This window comes from Scardinius erythrophthalmus (genome assembly GCF_964197995.2).
Source record: "Scardinius erythrophthalmus genome assembly, chromosome: 2".
Lineage (NCBI taxonomy): Eukaryota > Metazoa > Chordata > Actinopteri > Cypriniformes > Leuciscidae > Scardinius > Scardinius erythrophthalmus.
In genome coordinates this window covers 46188184-46203312 of record NC_138222.1, presented here as the reverse complement: position 1 = coordinate 46203312, position 15129 = coordinate 46188184, and the positions used below count along the sequence as shown (strand labels likewise).

At 38.4% G+C, this 15129-nt stretch overlaps 1 protein-coding gene across 5 annotated transcripts in view; it reads left to right on the top strand.

Annotated features, from left to right (window-relative positions):
- The window catches only part of plekha7b (pleckstrin homology domain containing, family A member 7b), a 111165-nt gene that overhangs the window by 41857 nt on the left and 54179 nt on the right, over positions 1-15129 (top strand). For all 5 annotated transcript variants that reach the window (XM_081359924.1, XM_081359923.1, XM_081359922.1 and 2 more), the window contains one exon: positions 4821-4904. In XM_081359924.1, coding sequence (XP_081216050.1) covers positions 4821-4904 — 84 coding nt within the window. The remainder of the gene's footprint in view (positions 1-4820; positions 4905-15129) is intronic.

Sequence of the window (15129 nt, the reverse complement as noted above, 5' to 3'; positions counted from 1 at the left end):
AGTTAAATAGTTAAATACTACTTTGCTCTGTTATTTTTTGTTATTGCTATTTTTAAGTTGGGTGGGGAGTAAAATGTGGTTAATCAGGCAGAGAAAACACATTCATTACAAGCTCCCTTGATAGTGCTTTGTGATAATGCTATCTTGATTTGGCATTGAAAATGTGTTTTATAGTGTGTTTTCATGTGGCGTTGTGTTGACCATTGTAGAAATCCATCATTAACATAAACTCCAAAAAGGGATTTTTAGAAGAACCATTCCCCAAAGACCCTTCAATAAACTGTTCCTAAAATAACCATTTTAATAATCTCAAAAACATTTTTCAACTATTAAGAATCTTTTGTGCAATAGAAAGGTTCCATCATGGATGTTAAGCTTCTCCAGGGAACCATATGCCAATAAAGAACATTTATTTTGAAAAGTTTTAAGACCATAAAACCAGAAGAATGTATAAACAATTCCAACATTTTAGACAACAGATAATGATTTCAGATCGTCTTTTAAAATACAGACCTTAAGATTACCATACAAGTTGTTCTTGATAGAGATACTGAGTTTTAATACTGCATTATGACTTGAATTGCTGAGACTAGGAGAAATCAATATCATTTGTGTAGCTATACTACCACTATCAGCAGTTTTGTTAAATAATGTGTTCTTCTTTCTCTATATAAACATGGCTTTTGGTTTCACAATTGCCTGTTCTGCTCTTGTGAGATGCCAAATTATATGTTCATCCCACGTGTAAAAGCTGTCATAGTGCAAGGGGAGTTGAGAGCTGTGGTAATACTTCTCTATGTGGACTTTAATCTTCTGAATATAAACAGGCCCGACTGCACCACTACACAACTTCTTGCATTTGACTGTCAGCATGCTTGTGGTATCTGTATGGATGCAACTGGATGTAATATACGTTACATGTTGTCTGTCTTTGTAGCAAAGCTGTTATGAATGATTTTACCCAATAATCGAATGGTCTGTTTAAGAAAATGTCAAACTGATTGGGTATACTTTACATACTTCATCACTCTTTCATAGTGATCAGCTCTGTCATGTCAAGCGGTAAATTGAACCAGTGGGCAAAACATTAACAATTTACATTCCCAAAATAATAAAATTGTCACATTTTCACATCGAAAAACAAAACAAAAATATATATTGTCATGTGACATTGTTCACAGTTTAATTTATAAAGGGTGATTCTAATGACAAGAAAAAATGGCGAAGTAGCAGTCTAACACAATGAGAGATTATTCATGATCATCATTCATAATGTCACTGCTTTCCCTCAAACCTGCATTATGGCTAAACAAACAGCGCTACTGTTTGCTATTCTGTTTATCCTCAATGCTAATGCAGGGAATTCCGTGGCAAGTAGTTCGGAAGTAATATGATGAGAACAAAGCTCTAAAGAATGCAGATTCCTAATTAACAGTGGAAAATAGCAAAACTATTGTATAGGGCCAATGCAGTTTATCAAAGTGCATGATGCATTTGAAAAAAAGGCTTGGGCAAGAGGGAATCAGGAAATGTGCTTGTGTTTTTGTAGCCCATTACAGGAAGGTGCACCAATCTGTGCCTGACAGGCTGATGACGACTGAGCGAGGTACAGTAATCTTGCGTGCATCATCGTTTTTTTTACAGGTTTCACTTCTGGTCTGTTTTACTGAATGTGACCTAAAGGGCTGCTTCTCAGATAATCAACTGTTCTGTTTGGTGGTCTAAAAATAAAATGTCCTAACTTATCACAGTTAATTGTGTTACATTGTGAAGAGTTTTTATACAATGATGTCAACAGACTGTTTATGCTTAACACAATAATAATAATAATAAAAAAAAAAAACTATATTATGGGGTCACAGGGGTTGTATTTTTTTTATTTTTTTTGGTAAGTAATGTCAGTGTTGCCTTGCTTTTTTCCATTGTTATTTTAGTCATGCATCCTACAATGATCATGGTTTAAAATCACTTTGTGAAATCAAATCCAGCTTTTAATCCATCAAAATGCTTCAGCTTCTTATACCTGACTCGCATTGACTCCATAGGTGCCTAAAGTCTCTTAGAAATGCCAAATGTAATTTGATGGAGTCTAATGGCAGGCCTGTGGCTGACTCCCCTCAGATGTGGATGGCATACATAAAAAAGAAAGGCCTGGTTGCAGTCGGCCTGCCCAAGAAAGGGCTGAAAGCCCTGTAATGATGAAGAACCTTTCAGAGGAGGGTCTTTTAACTTACATTACAATGATGGACGGACCAAGCTTACTGGAAAACCGGGGACACAGCGTTTTAGGAGCACTTCTGTTGGTTCCTGTGCTTTAGCAAACATTATTTGTTATATTTATGATTTTTATATAGGTTTTATTGATGTGTTGTTGAATTTCATAGTGTTACTATGGTTTTCCATTGCATATTTTTCTTGCATTTCAGTTTTTATTTGGGTTTTCTTGTGGTGATATTGATCATTACATAAATTAATTTCACAGATGAGGTAGCAGGATTGACTTCAGGATCATGTTTATTCAGGAACTGAATCGAGCTGCAACAAGATGGATAAGACCATTGTTGTAGTGAAGGCTTTGTAGTACATGCTTTAATGTCAAGCGTTCTTTGATGCAACCACTGAAAAGCTTTTATGCAGCAGAGTTTGCTGATGCACTAAATGTTCAATTAAAGATAAAAGCTTGTAGTGTTTGGAGACGTATGTTTGCATTCAGCAGAACCATCTTTTGAGGACATTTGTATCTCGGATTCCTGTGGTATGATTGTTCACTAAAGAATGAACTTGACAGTGTTGTGTCACTGGGGGTGTATGATGACATGTTCCGCCGAGCCTGAGAAGTGTTTTTCACAGCCTGTTAAATTTGACAGTGTACTGTGAAAGAAGCATGCCTGAGTTTATTGGTCATGGTGAACGTGCCACCACCATAAGTTTAGGAAGGCTAATAAGGGGCTATATTTGGAATGCTGACATAAATCTCTTGCTGTTCATTTCTTGTGCAGCGGTTAGAGCATTCAGAGCCATGCTGCTCATGCAGGCAGTATAGGTTCGAGTCCAGCTCGAACTTACTTTCCTCTCTCTACTCTTCCAGTCAACTAAGTGCTAAGAGAAAAAAACAAGTTATGTTCTATTCAGTGTTGCTTGCCTTGTATTTAAATGTCTTCTAACTAGAGTAATTAGTGCTGTTGCTGCCCTGGACTGAAAATCACCTTGTACACTGATGGTGGATAAGACCATAGTAATATTATGTTCTTGTCATGTTTTTTTTTTTTTGTTACACTTTGTTACAGTGTCCTTGTTACATGTTACATGTAGTTACTACAGTAATAACTATAAATTTTGCATAATTACATGCAACTAACCATTCAACAAACCTAATCCTAACTATAACCCTATAGTAAGTACATGTAGTTAATTAATACTACTCAGTGCTTAAATGTATAATTACACGGTAACAAGGACATCTGTAACCCACTATTTTAAGGTGTCCTTGTTACCATGTAATTATACATTTAAGCACTGAGTAATATTAATTAACTACTTTACTTTTGATTAGGTTTGTTGTAGGGTTAGTTGCATGTAATTATGCATAATTTATAGTTATTACTGTAACACGGATACTGTAAAATAAAGTGTTACCAAATAGTGTAACCGTTTTTTAAATATTTCTATTTGTTTCAGTTTTAGTAATTTTAGTACTTTAGTACATTTTCCATCTAATATTTATATTTTATTTTGTATAGGTTTTGTTTCAATTAACAAAAACAATTAAATAGTTTTAGTTATAATAACAACACGTTTCCATGAAACTTAAACCTTATATTGTCTTCTGAAGCTGTATGATATTTGTGTCAGGAACAGACTTGTCATAATTCACTGGAAAATCTTGCTCTCCACCATAGTTCTGAAATGTTATTCATGTCAAACTTTCATGTTGAAATGTTAAAGTACTGGTTTATATGTGTTTTTACTGTATGTTTATTTACTGCCTAGACTTACTATTCATTTACTTTTCTATAGAGAGGCAAAAGGGAACAGCGTTTAAAGAGAACTGTGCTAACATCTGTTCAAGCCTCTGTGTTGCGTGAAGGACATCTTCACTTGGCTTGATGATTACTAGCACACCTGAAGCATGACTATGCCTGTTCTTTTAACTGCATTTATAAGCCTTGAGTCCACAGAGAGTCACTGAGGCAATGTGACTTAATATAGCTTTTTTAAACATAATGGATATGATGATAGGCAGATAAGTGACTTGAATTATCCTCATATAGGAGCACATGAACTCACTGGGGGGTGTCTCCTTAGTCATCAAATTACCACTCCCTCTCTTCCAGCCAAAGAAACGGCATGAAGTAAAAATGAATAACTAAATCGATGACAGCAGGCATATTATGTGTGTTATTTCACAGTGCTTTCACCCTTAGAAGCCCCCCTGTCTCTGTCTTATTACACCTGATGACAGTGAGATGTTTTAATGCCCTACTTAAAACAGTGAATGGCCCTGTGTAATTGAAATCAATAGTTTCTGCAGAAGTTTGTGCTTAGCACCACACTTTGTGTTAAATAATATGAGTGGGCTTGGCCAGACTTCAGCGCTGCCAGTGCCACACATTCTGCACTCTTGCGGGAAAGTCATCAGAATTCCTCAAACTTGGTGTATTCCTGTAGAATGTTGCTCTTACGGCTACAGTACCCACAGCAGGGGAGGGAAGTGCCAAATTAAACATGATTAATATTGGATTGCTCATTTTGTTTTTTCTTCTCTTGTCATTTTCCCTCATTTCCCTCATCTCCTGACTTTTTCTTTTTCTCTAATGCAGCCACAACCAGAGGACGACCACGTTCAGGCATCCTGTGACGGGACATATCTCCTCAGAAAACACTGACTTCCTTTTACAGGACCAGTGAGTGCTTCTCTTCCTTTTATTTGCATGAAATGTACTTTAGGAAACACACTCTCTGTTTTGAGAGGGCATGTGTTCAGTGCAGGTTGTTTGTATGTTCAACCATGTTTAAGAAGATCTAAAGGGGCTTTGGTTAAATTAATAGCTGCAAGAGTTTTAAATTGTTCTTTAACAGATGCGTGAGTAATGGGACGTATAATGATCCATGAGCCACTGATATCATATGCCTGTGCTGGAATCTGCAAATCAGCTGGAAATGTCCAGAGAATGGTAATGATGACCATTGCTGGTGTTGCATTTTCTAGCTTGGAGCTGCATTACTGAATTTGATTTAAAGAGAATCTGGTAATCTGTGCAAAGCAGGTACATACAGTGTTGAGGAAGATCGTTTGAAACTACCTACACAACATAATATTAAAAGAAATTAGTAAACTGCATTTTGCTATTTCCAACTAAATTCCTTGGGGGAAAAAAGTTTTCAGATTGAATTGCTTGTTATGACGGAGAAAGATTGGGAGCCATACAAAGACAATAAAGACGTACTGTAAAGTAAATAGACAACATGTTTTTTGTTGTTCTTCTCGAAGGTAAAACATAGGACTAGTGTTGTCTGAATTGTAAACAAATGACTGTTATGAACAGATTATTTTAATCAATCGATCAATAGTCTTACAAATTGGTTTCAAACATAGGCTGCATCCGAAAATGCATATTTCCATAATACTGTATACACTCACCTAAAGGATTATTAGGAACACCTGTTCAATTTCTCATTAATGCAATTATCTAATCAACCAATCACATGGCAGTTGCTTCAATGCATTTAGGGGTGTGGTCCTGGTCAAGGCAATCTCCTGAACTCCAAACTGAATGCCAGAATGGGAAAGAAAGGTGATTTTAAGCAATTTTGAGCATGGCATGGTTGTTGGTGCCAGACGGGCCTGTCTGAGTATTTCACAATCTGCTCAGTTACTGGGATTTTCATGCACAACCATTTGTAGGGTTTACAAAGAATGGTGTGAAAAGGGAAAAAACATCCAGTATGCGGCAGTCCTGTGGGCGAAAATGCCTTGTTGATGCTAGAGGTCAGAGGAGAATGGGCCGACTGATTCAAGCTGATAGAAGAGCAACTTTGACTGAAATAACCACTCGTTACAACCGAGGTATGCAGCAAAGCATTTGTGAAGCCACAGCACGCACAACCTTGAGGCGGATGGGCTACAACAGCAGAAGACCCCACCGGGTACCACTCATCTCCACTACAAATAGGAAAAAGAGGCTACAATTTGCACAAGCTCACCAAAATTGGACAGTTGAAGACTGGAAAAATGTTGCCTGGTCTGATGAGTCTCGATTTCTGTTGAAACATTCAGATGGTAGAGTCAGAATTTGGCGTAAACAGAATGAGAACATGGATCCATCATGCCTTGTTACCACTGTGCAGGCTGGTGGTGGTGGTGTAATGGTGTGGGGGATGTTTTCTTGGCACACTTTAGGCCCCTTAGTGCCAATTGGGCATCGTTTAAATGCCACGGCCTACCTGAGCATTGTTTCTGACCATGTCCATCCCTTTATGACCACCATGTACCCATCCTCTGATGGCTACTTCCAGCAGGATAATGCACCATGTCACAAAGCTCGAATCATTTCAAATTGGTTTCTTGAACATGACAATGAGTTCACTGTACTAAAATGGCCCCCACAGTCACCAGATCTCAACCCAATAGAGCATCTTTGGGATGTGGTGGAACGGGAGCTTCGTGCCCTGGATGTGCATCCCACAAATCTCCATCAACTGCAAGATGCTATCCTATCAATATGGGCCAACATTTCTAAAGTATGCTTTCAGCACCTTGTTGAATCAATGCCACGTAGAATTAAGGCAGTTCTGAAGGCGAAAGGGGGTCAAACACAGTATTAGTATGGTGTTCCTAATAATCCTTTAGGTGAGTGTATAGTAGGTCAGAAACAGTATGTGAAAAGAGTAGTATGTCCGAATTCACAGTTTTCACAGTAAAAACATGGATATCTATAGACCCCTTCACGGTTGACGTCACAGGAAAATTCTAAGTTCGCAGTGCGCATGTCGGGGTCAGAAAGTTCATTCCATCCCATTGAATTGTGTGTTTACCAGAGAATTTCTCGTCAAGAAAAAATGCCTACTTGTTGCGTCGTGGACTGTGAAAATCACACCAGCTGTGGAGTCAAGTTTTTCAGGATTCCTGCAGGATCTCATCCGTTTAAAAAAAAAATAGACGACATCTGTTCAGATCTATTTTTTTTTTTTACAGTCTATGGTTCAGATAGATACTGCTATCTGCTAAGTAGCATGACACAGGTCACAATTAATGCCAGATATTGAATTTCACCTAACTATTAAACTAGTCTACAGTTTACAGAAAACATTTGTTTACTTACCAGGGCTTAACTATACCGTTGTTGTCACAATAACACTACAAACACGAGCATCTTTGATCGTAGCATTGTCCCTGTCTTCCCGTTTATTATATAAAAAAATACACATACTTAACAGTGTTAAATTTGAAAAAGTACTGTTCGAGAGAACTGCTTGGTTTGTTACCTGTTTGTTACCACAGTTATCTGTGTGCTTCCTCAGCGATGAAGTTCCACATTTGCGGCTATCCAACACGAAAATGCATGCAGCAAATAAGCCGTTCACAATATTTTCTTCAGATAACTCCAAATTTCTCCCATACACTGGACTTGATTTTTGATGACTGTCGACAACTTTACAATCTCCACTAGCTATTCTTCTCTTCAACTCCTCAGCATCCATCTCGACGACTGCAAGCAGGTCGCGCGCGCGGTTATGATGCATTTTTAAAAGTGAAAGGGCGTGGCGCGTGGGCAAATAAACTGATGTGGATTTTTAATTATTTTATCAACTTGAAATACAGGCATATTTTTGTAGACGTGTTCCTAAAAATATGAATATATTTTTACGTTTGCATGTGATTGTTTTAAACCCGTGTTTAGACCCGTATTTCCCCCGTGTCCGACCCGACACAGTTGGATATTTTTCACCCGTTTGAGCAAAATTTGCGGGTCACCCGTCCGAACCCGTGCAGGACCAGTACAGCAGGTAATCGCCATTAGCTAAAACAAGTTTATTATGGTTCTGTTCCCGTTCCTGTGATGGCAAAGACAGTGCATACCCATGACACAATATGCCGGTCTATTAGCCGCACCATTTTTCTGACCCCATGCTGCGCGCGCATCCAACCTAGGCGTTCGATGTTTACAAACATTGAAGGGGTCTATATGCAGACCTCATTTGACTGCTCCAGAGTAATATTTCTAAGAGCTTTAACCAAATTTAGCACGTGGAGAAACTAAATCCTATGAAAATAATCTGCTGCAGTCTATTGCAGATATAGATACATGTGAATAAATTTGCTTGCAGACACAGAGTCAGTCAACTTGCTTTCAAGTGCTTACGGACCGGCTTTGACCGTTCCAATATGGCAGATGTCTTGCGTATAGCTGCCCATGGTGGTCACTAATGAGGCATCTACGAATACATCTCTATTAGCGAAAAGTACCCGGATGGCGAGATTGTGAAGTGTGCATCCAATGGACAACTACCGTAACGATCCTATGAGGCCACAGGAGAGGATTTGTGAATGGCATTAAAGCGACACAACTAATGCTGGTAGGTCACGTGACAATGACAACATGCTACGAATGTAGTACTTCCAGATACTATATAGCCATGAATATGGCGTCATTTTTTAGTCAAATGTTATGAGCGTGTAAGACATGCTCACGAGCACATTATGTTATTTCACACGCGCAAAAATGAACCTTCAGCTGGCATGATAAAAGTACTCGCGCACAAATTCAACAACCGAGAGGTGTACAGGTAGCTGCGAGCGAGCGCCTGGCATACTCTCATGCTTGTACAGTGGAATCCTGCTCGCGCGCAGCGGGCTTCTGCTCGCGGAGTGCTGTTTTGCTCGCGCAGTGGATTTCTGCTCGCTCAGCTGATTTCTGCTCGCTCGAGTCTACATGACTTTTGACAATTTGGGGGCGGAAACCAAGGAGGGCACTGACCCTCTTATGATTGGTCACTTTCATCATGGAAAATCTTGGGAAATCCTAACCCCGCCCATTACTCCGGCTATCTCTGTATATTTTAGACAACGAAATATGTGATAAAACACCATACTAACTCTTTTCGTTTTCATTTAAAGAAATCTTAAACATGATAGCCACACAAATGTGGTTCATGCAACGCGTATTGATTATATTCACAGCACATAACGTTTGCCTATTTATAATATATATATATATATATATATATATATAAAACACAAACCTGCCTCTTTTCGTTTTAAATATAATATAAAAACATTAAACATTTTAATATGGTCCAGGCAATATGTGCATTTGTACTAAACAACAGATTTTGCAGTAAACAACATTACAGTTTTTAAATTTTTAAATACAATTATTACAATTTAAAATGACAAAACTCAAACCAGTCTCTTTTTGTTAAATTTCAGTTTTATCAATATTAGCCATGATAAAAGTATAAGTAAAAGGTATAAGAAGCTATACAAATAAAGCAAACAATTCAGTCAAACATACAAAGTCAGCGCTAGTCTAACCATACAACGATGACCGGGCGCTCGGCACTCATGTACCCCGCCTGGAACAGCCTTTCCTCAGCTATAGTCGTTCTGACGTTCGCCGCTTTCGCTGGCGTCTCTGTAGTGGTTAAACATGAGATATAATTCGTCTTGTGTATATCTAACGGGCGATTTTTGGTCTCGTGAATCTATAATTTATTCCCTGGCCAATCGTTTTGGCTAAGGGGAAGTTTCATAACTTTATAAGCTATTTAACATTACCTTTGTATGGTTTTATAGAGCGCTGACTTTGTGTTTGACTGAATTGTTTGCTTTATTTGTATAGCTTCTTATACCTTTTACTTATACTTTTATAATGGCTAATATTGATAAAACTGAAATTTAACAAAAAGAGACTGGGTTGAGTTTTGTCATTTTAAATTGTAATAATTGTATTTAAAAAAATTAAAAACTGTAATGTTGTTTACTGCAAAATCTGTTGTTTAGTACAAATGCACATATTGCCTGGACCATATTAAAATGTTTAATGTTTTTATATTATATTTAAAACGAAAAGAGGCAGGTTTGTGTTTTATATATATATATATTTTTTTTTTATAAATAGGCAAACGTTATGTGCTGTGAATATAATCAATACGCGTTGCATGAACCACATTTGTGTGGCTATCATGTTTAAGATTTCTTTAAATGAAAACGAAAAGAGTTAGTATGGTGTTTTATCACATATTTCGTTGTCTAAAATATACAGAGATAGCCGGAGTAGCAGAGCGAGCTGAGTGACTCGCGCTGCGTCTGAAGGTGGGCGGGGTTAGGATTTCCCAAGATTTTCCATGATGAAAGTGACCAATCATAAGAGGGTCAGTGCCCTCCTTGGTTTCCGCCCCCAAATTGTCAAAAGTCATGTAGACTCGAGCGAGCAGAAATCAGCTGAGCGAGCAGAAATCCACTGCGCGAGCAAAACAGCACTCCGCGAGCAGAAGCCCGCTGCGCGCGAGCAGGATTCCACTGTACAAGCATGAGAGTATGCCAGGCGCTCGCTCGCAGCTACCTGTACACCTCTCGGTTGTTGAATTTGTGCGCGAGTACTTTTATCATGCCAGCTGAAGGTTCATTTTTGCGCGTGTGAAATAACATAATGTGCTTGTGAGCATGTCTTACACGCTCATAACATTTGACTAAAAAATGACGCCATACATGAAGGACATACTGATTCAAAAAGAGAACGTATCCAGAGATCATGCAATTTCGGATACAGCCTTAGTTACCGGTTTAAATCAATCAAGTGACTCATTCAGAGTGATTCTTCTTGACTTACTCACTGAACCACAAATACTTTAATGTCCGACTCACAATGAACTGAGAACCAGGGGAATGTTAATGAAATCAATAAGAATAAGGCTTGTGTTAAGTGTTGTTGATTTAGTCATTATCAACAATTACACTTAGTCATCGTACAATAGTATTAAGAATTGCTCATTTTCTTTACTATTCCATTAAAATGTGCACCACTGCACCTGTTCCTCTCCTCTTCCTCTCCATTAATTTCTATGTCTTCCCATATGTCAGTAAGCTGAGCTGGGATTTCTTCCTCATCAGTGCCGTGAGGGTTAAGAGAGCTCAGATTTACATGCCCCGCTGAGACAGATCTCATTCTGTTACTCGCTAACGCACAAGGAAAGAACGGGCTTGAAGAAGGGTTTGCTGTTTATTTTGAGTGTTCTGCTGCCTGCTGAAACAAACCCAGGTGAAAACTGTTACGAAGTTCAGCCGCCTGCCTCGATTTCCCTGTTATCACTCAGTTGTGCTCCATATAGAGGTGGGCTCATGGATTCAGAATGTTGGGCTCTCGTAGGAATATCGCACACAGCCGTCAAGAAAATTTCTCATGCAGATGACAGGTAAGTAAATGTTGCTGCCAAGGTTGATTGATGCTTCTCATTAGGGGCACAGTGTGTGCAGGACCTGTGCCAGGTTCAGACTCCGATTAACCACCATCGGGAAAAGCCAGAAGAGTCACTTGACTAGTTATTAGTTTACCAGATTACAAACCTCTTGTTTGAGTGCCCAAGAGATAAAAATCATGGCCAAATGTGTTAAAGAGTAAGAGAGGAAGTTTGTCACTTGCAGCTGTGTCGATAAGGCGGTAAGACTTTTAATGTTGTGTCAGCTCTAGCATGCCTGTGGTTTGTAGAAGTGAGAGATAGTGAAGTTACAGGACATAACTGGAATACTTGCCACTCCTGGCTGCTCATAAGAGCTATTTTAAGCACGAGTCCGGCCTCATTTGGTCCTCTCTCCCCATCAACCCAGCCTTTTCCTTTAGGAATCTAGCAGTGGAAACTAACCTCACCCTAACAGCTGTGATAAATGCTGATCTGTGGGAAAAGCCTTGTGAAATATGTCAGGAGACATATCAAAATCTTTTATCCAAATATGTAGTATGCTGATATTTCAGTTCATCTGTGTGCCCTTAATAGCGCTGCATACTCCCAACCCTCCTCAGTGAAGGGCTAAAATGTGTGCTGCGATCCCATTGGTGGGGATTTCAGTGGAAATGTGTGCAGTGATAGTGATAAGTGTTCAGATCCCCTGGTAGTGCAGTACTATTGATCTGAATGGCTAATCTGAGCACAGTGCATATCTAGACAACACTAAAGCATGGTGCATTGTCTGCCACAAAGGCTGACTGCTTTTTTGTATGCATTATTCATTCCTTTAATGACCAAACTGCACTACACTTTTATTGACATAATTAACGAACATGATTAGTACATAATATAATGCTTAACAGATCCTCAGTTAAAAGGTAAGTTCAGCCAAATAATGAAGAGTTCAGATGCAAAAGCCTCTAAGTGCCATCTGAAATTTTCTTCTAGAATGATCATTTTTATCAAGCTTGTATATTTAAGTACAGTAATTTCACTTAAATGGCAATGAAAATTAACTATTAATTGTCACTTGTGAAATTACTGAACTTAAATATACAAGCTTAATAAAAATGATCATTCTAGACGAAAATTTCAGATGGCACTTAGAGGCTTTTGCATCTGAACTCTTCAAATATAATTGTCATAATTTACTCACCCTCATGTCGTTCCAAACCCATAAGACTTTAGTTTATCTTCGGAACACAAATGAAGATCTTTTTAATGAAATCTGAGAGCTTTCTGTCCCTCTATTGACAGCCTAACCAACTACCACATTAAAGCCCCTCAAAAGTAGTAAAGACATCATAAAAATAATCCATGTTTAGCCTCAATTTAATGAATTGACCCAGGTGCTTTGTTTGCGCAAAAAACATAATTTACCACTTTATTTAACAAAAAAAATTAATCTCCAACGCGTGTTCACGAGAGCACCATTACGCATGCGTGTTGTGTAGACACGAGAGCAGACATTGTTGTGTGAACGTGCGTTGGAGATTCATATTTTGTATTGTATGACAAGTTATTTAATTTTTGAAACTTTGATTCTTATCGTAAATTATTATCTTTAAATGCCAGGATAGCCTTTTGTAGTGTTTAATGACTTATTGAACAAAAATGGTGCTGCTATATTATTAATGTCATCAAATTGAATGATATGACTTTACAGTAAATATAAATATTATTAATTACGATTTATTAATTATCAGTTTTGTTGTCTGATAATTTTGTTTAATGGCTTTTAAACTGTATTAATTGACCATTCTTAGTTTCATGTCTCTTTATCACATTATACAATAATTAATAATTCATGTCCTTTTATTTATATATTTGGTAGGTAGTTCTGCATTAAGCAGGATATTGCACAGCCAGCCAGTCATTGTATAAAAAATAACAGCCTCAGGATAATAAAAGACCCCTGATCATCCTGTTTGAATTTATTTTTAAATGATGAGTACATCACAGTTTACAGACTGCTATAACTGATCTGACTTCTAAAGGTTTTTTTTTTTTTTTAGAATAATGTGATCAATACCAAAAAGTACTGTTAAATGCCATGATTTCTGAATTTGTTCATCATTCAGTACCTTAGTACCCATCAAAGTACTGCTGTATGTGATTCCATCACAGTCTAACAAAAACTGCTGTATCATTGTGTAAATTATGTGGAGCTTATTATATACTGCTATATGCTATGTATTATATAACTTAACCAGGTTAGTGGGTCTGAAGCTCCGCCACTGTGGAGCTCTGAACATTTGGGAGCAGATGTGGTCGTTTTTTTGCCTGAGTTCTTGCTGGCCTTCATCTCTCCAGCATGAAATACAGGCCCTCTGCGCCCATCCATTCAAAAGACAGTGCAGGTAAATAATATGAAAGCCTAGATAAAACACTAGTAAGTCCCAGGGTGCAAAGAATCTTGAGAAATGTTGGACGGGAGCCAGTTTGTGAGGTGAAAAATGAGAGTGAGAAAGACAGCAGTGCTGTTCCAGTCCGCAGCACTTTCCATGACAATGCTGCTGTAGCTTCCTGCTGTTTTGATGTTGTACACGGGCCACAAGCACCTCCTGACTCTTTCACACTACAGGAACTCTTCACATTCCTCAGGAAGAAAATCTGTTTATGGTTTTGTTGAGGGGATGTCTGTGCGCGCATGTTTCAGATTTTGGACAGGGTTATTGTGTTTTATCGAAAGCTCCAGCACCCATGAAAAGCGTGGAGTCAGCCTGACATGCGGCTTGGAAATCTGCTTGCTTTGGTGAGTTTTAGCAGAATAATCAAAATTTTGGGGGGGGTTTGATGACCATGTTAAGTTGCATCATGCATTACATTATGCATCATGCATCATGCATTTTCTCGCTGGTTTATTTTCCATTATCAGCACTCGTATTTGTAGCTTGGTACCAACAAAAACTGTTAACCTCAGATTCATGTTTTATGTGATAAAAATATGTACAATATAATTTTAGTTTTGTTTTGTGTGTATCAGGTTATAACAACACACTTGCTTACAAGCAGGCTTGCACATAGTGAAAAAAACTAAAATATAGTAAATAATAGTAAACAACAGAAATTAAAATTATGAATTCTGATCCATAATATATAACAGAACACACACACACACACACACACACACACACACACACACACACACACACACACACACACACACACACACACACACATATATAATATATGCAATTGCATGACATAAATATTTGATACATCAGAAAAGCAGAACTTAATATTTGGTACAGAAACCTTTGTTTGCAATTACAGAGATCATACGTTTCCTGTAGTTCTTGACCAGGTTTGCATACACTGCAGCAGGGATTTTGGCCCACTCCTCCATACAGACCTTCTCCAGATCCTTCAGGTTTCGGGGCTGTCGCTGGGCAATACGGACTTTCAGCTCCCTCCAAAGATTTTCTATTGGGTTCAGGTCTGGAGACTGGCTAGGGCACTCCAGGACCTTGAGATGCTTTTTACGGAGCCACTCCTTAGTTGCCCTGGCTGTGTGTTTCGGGTCGTTGTCCTGCTGGAAGACCCAGCCACGACCCATCTTCAATGCTCTTACTGAGGGAAGGAGGTTGTTGGCCAAGATTTCGCAATACATGGCCCCATCCATCCTCCCCTCAATATGGTGCAGTCGTCCTGTCCCCTTTGCAGAAAAGCATCCCCAAAGAA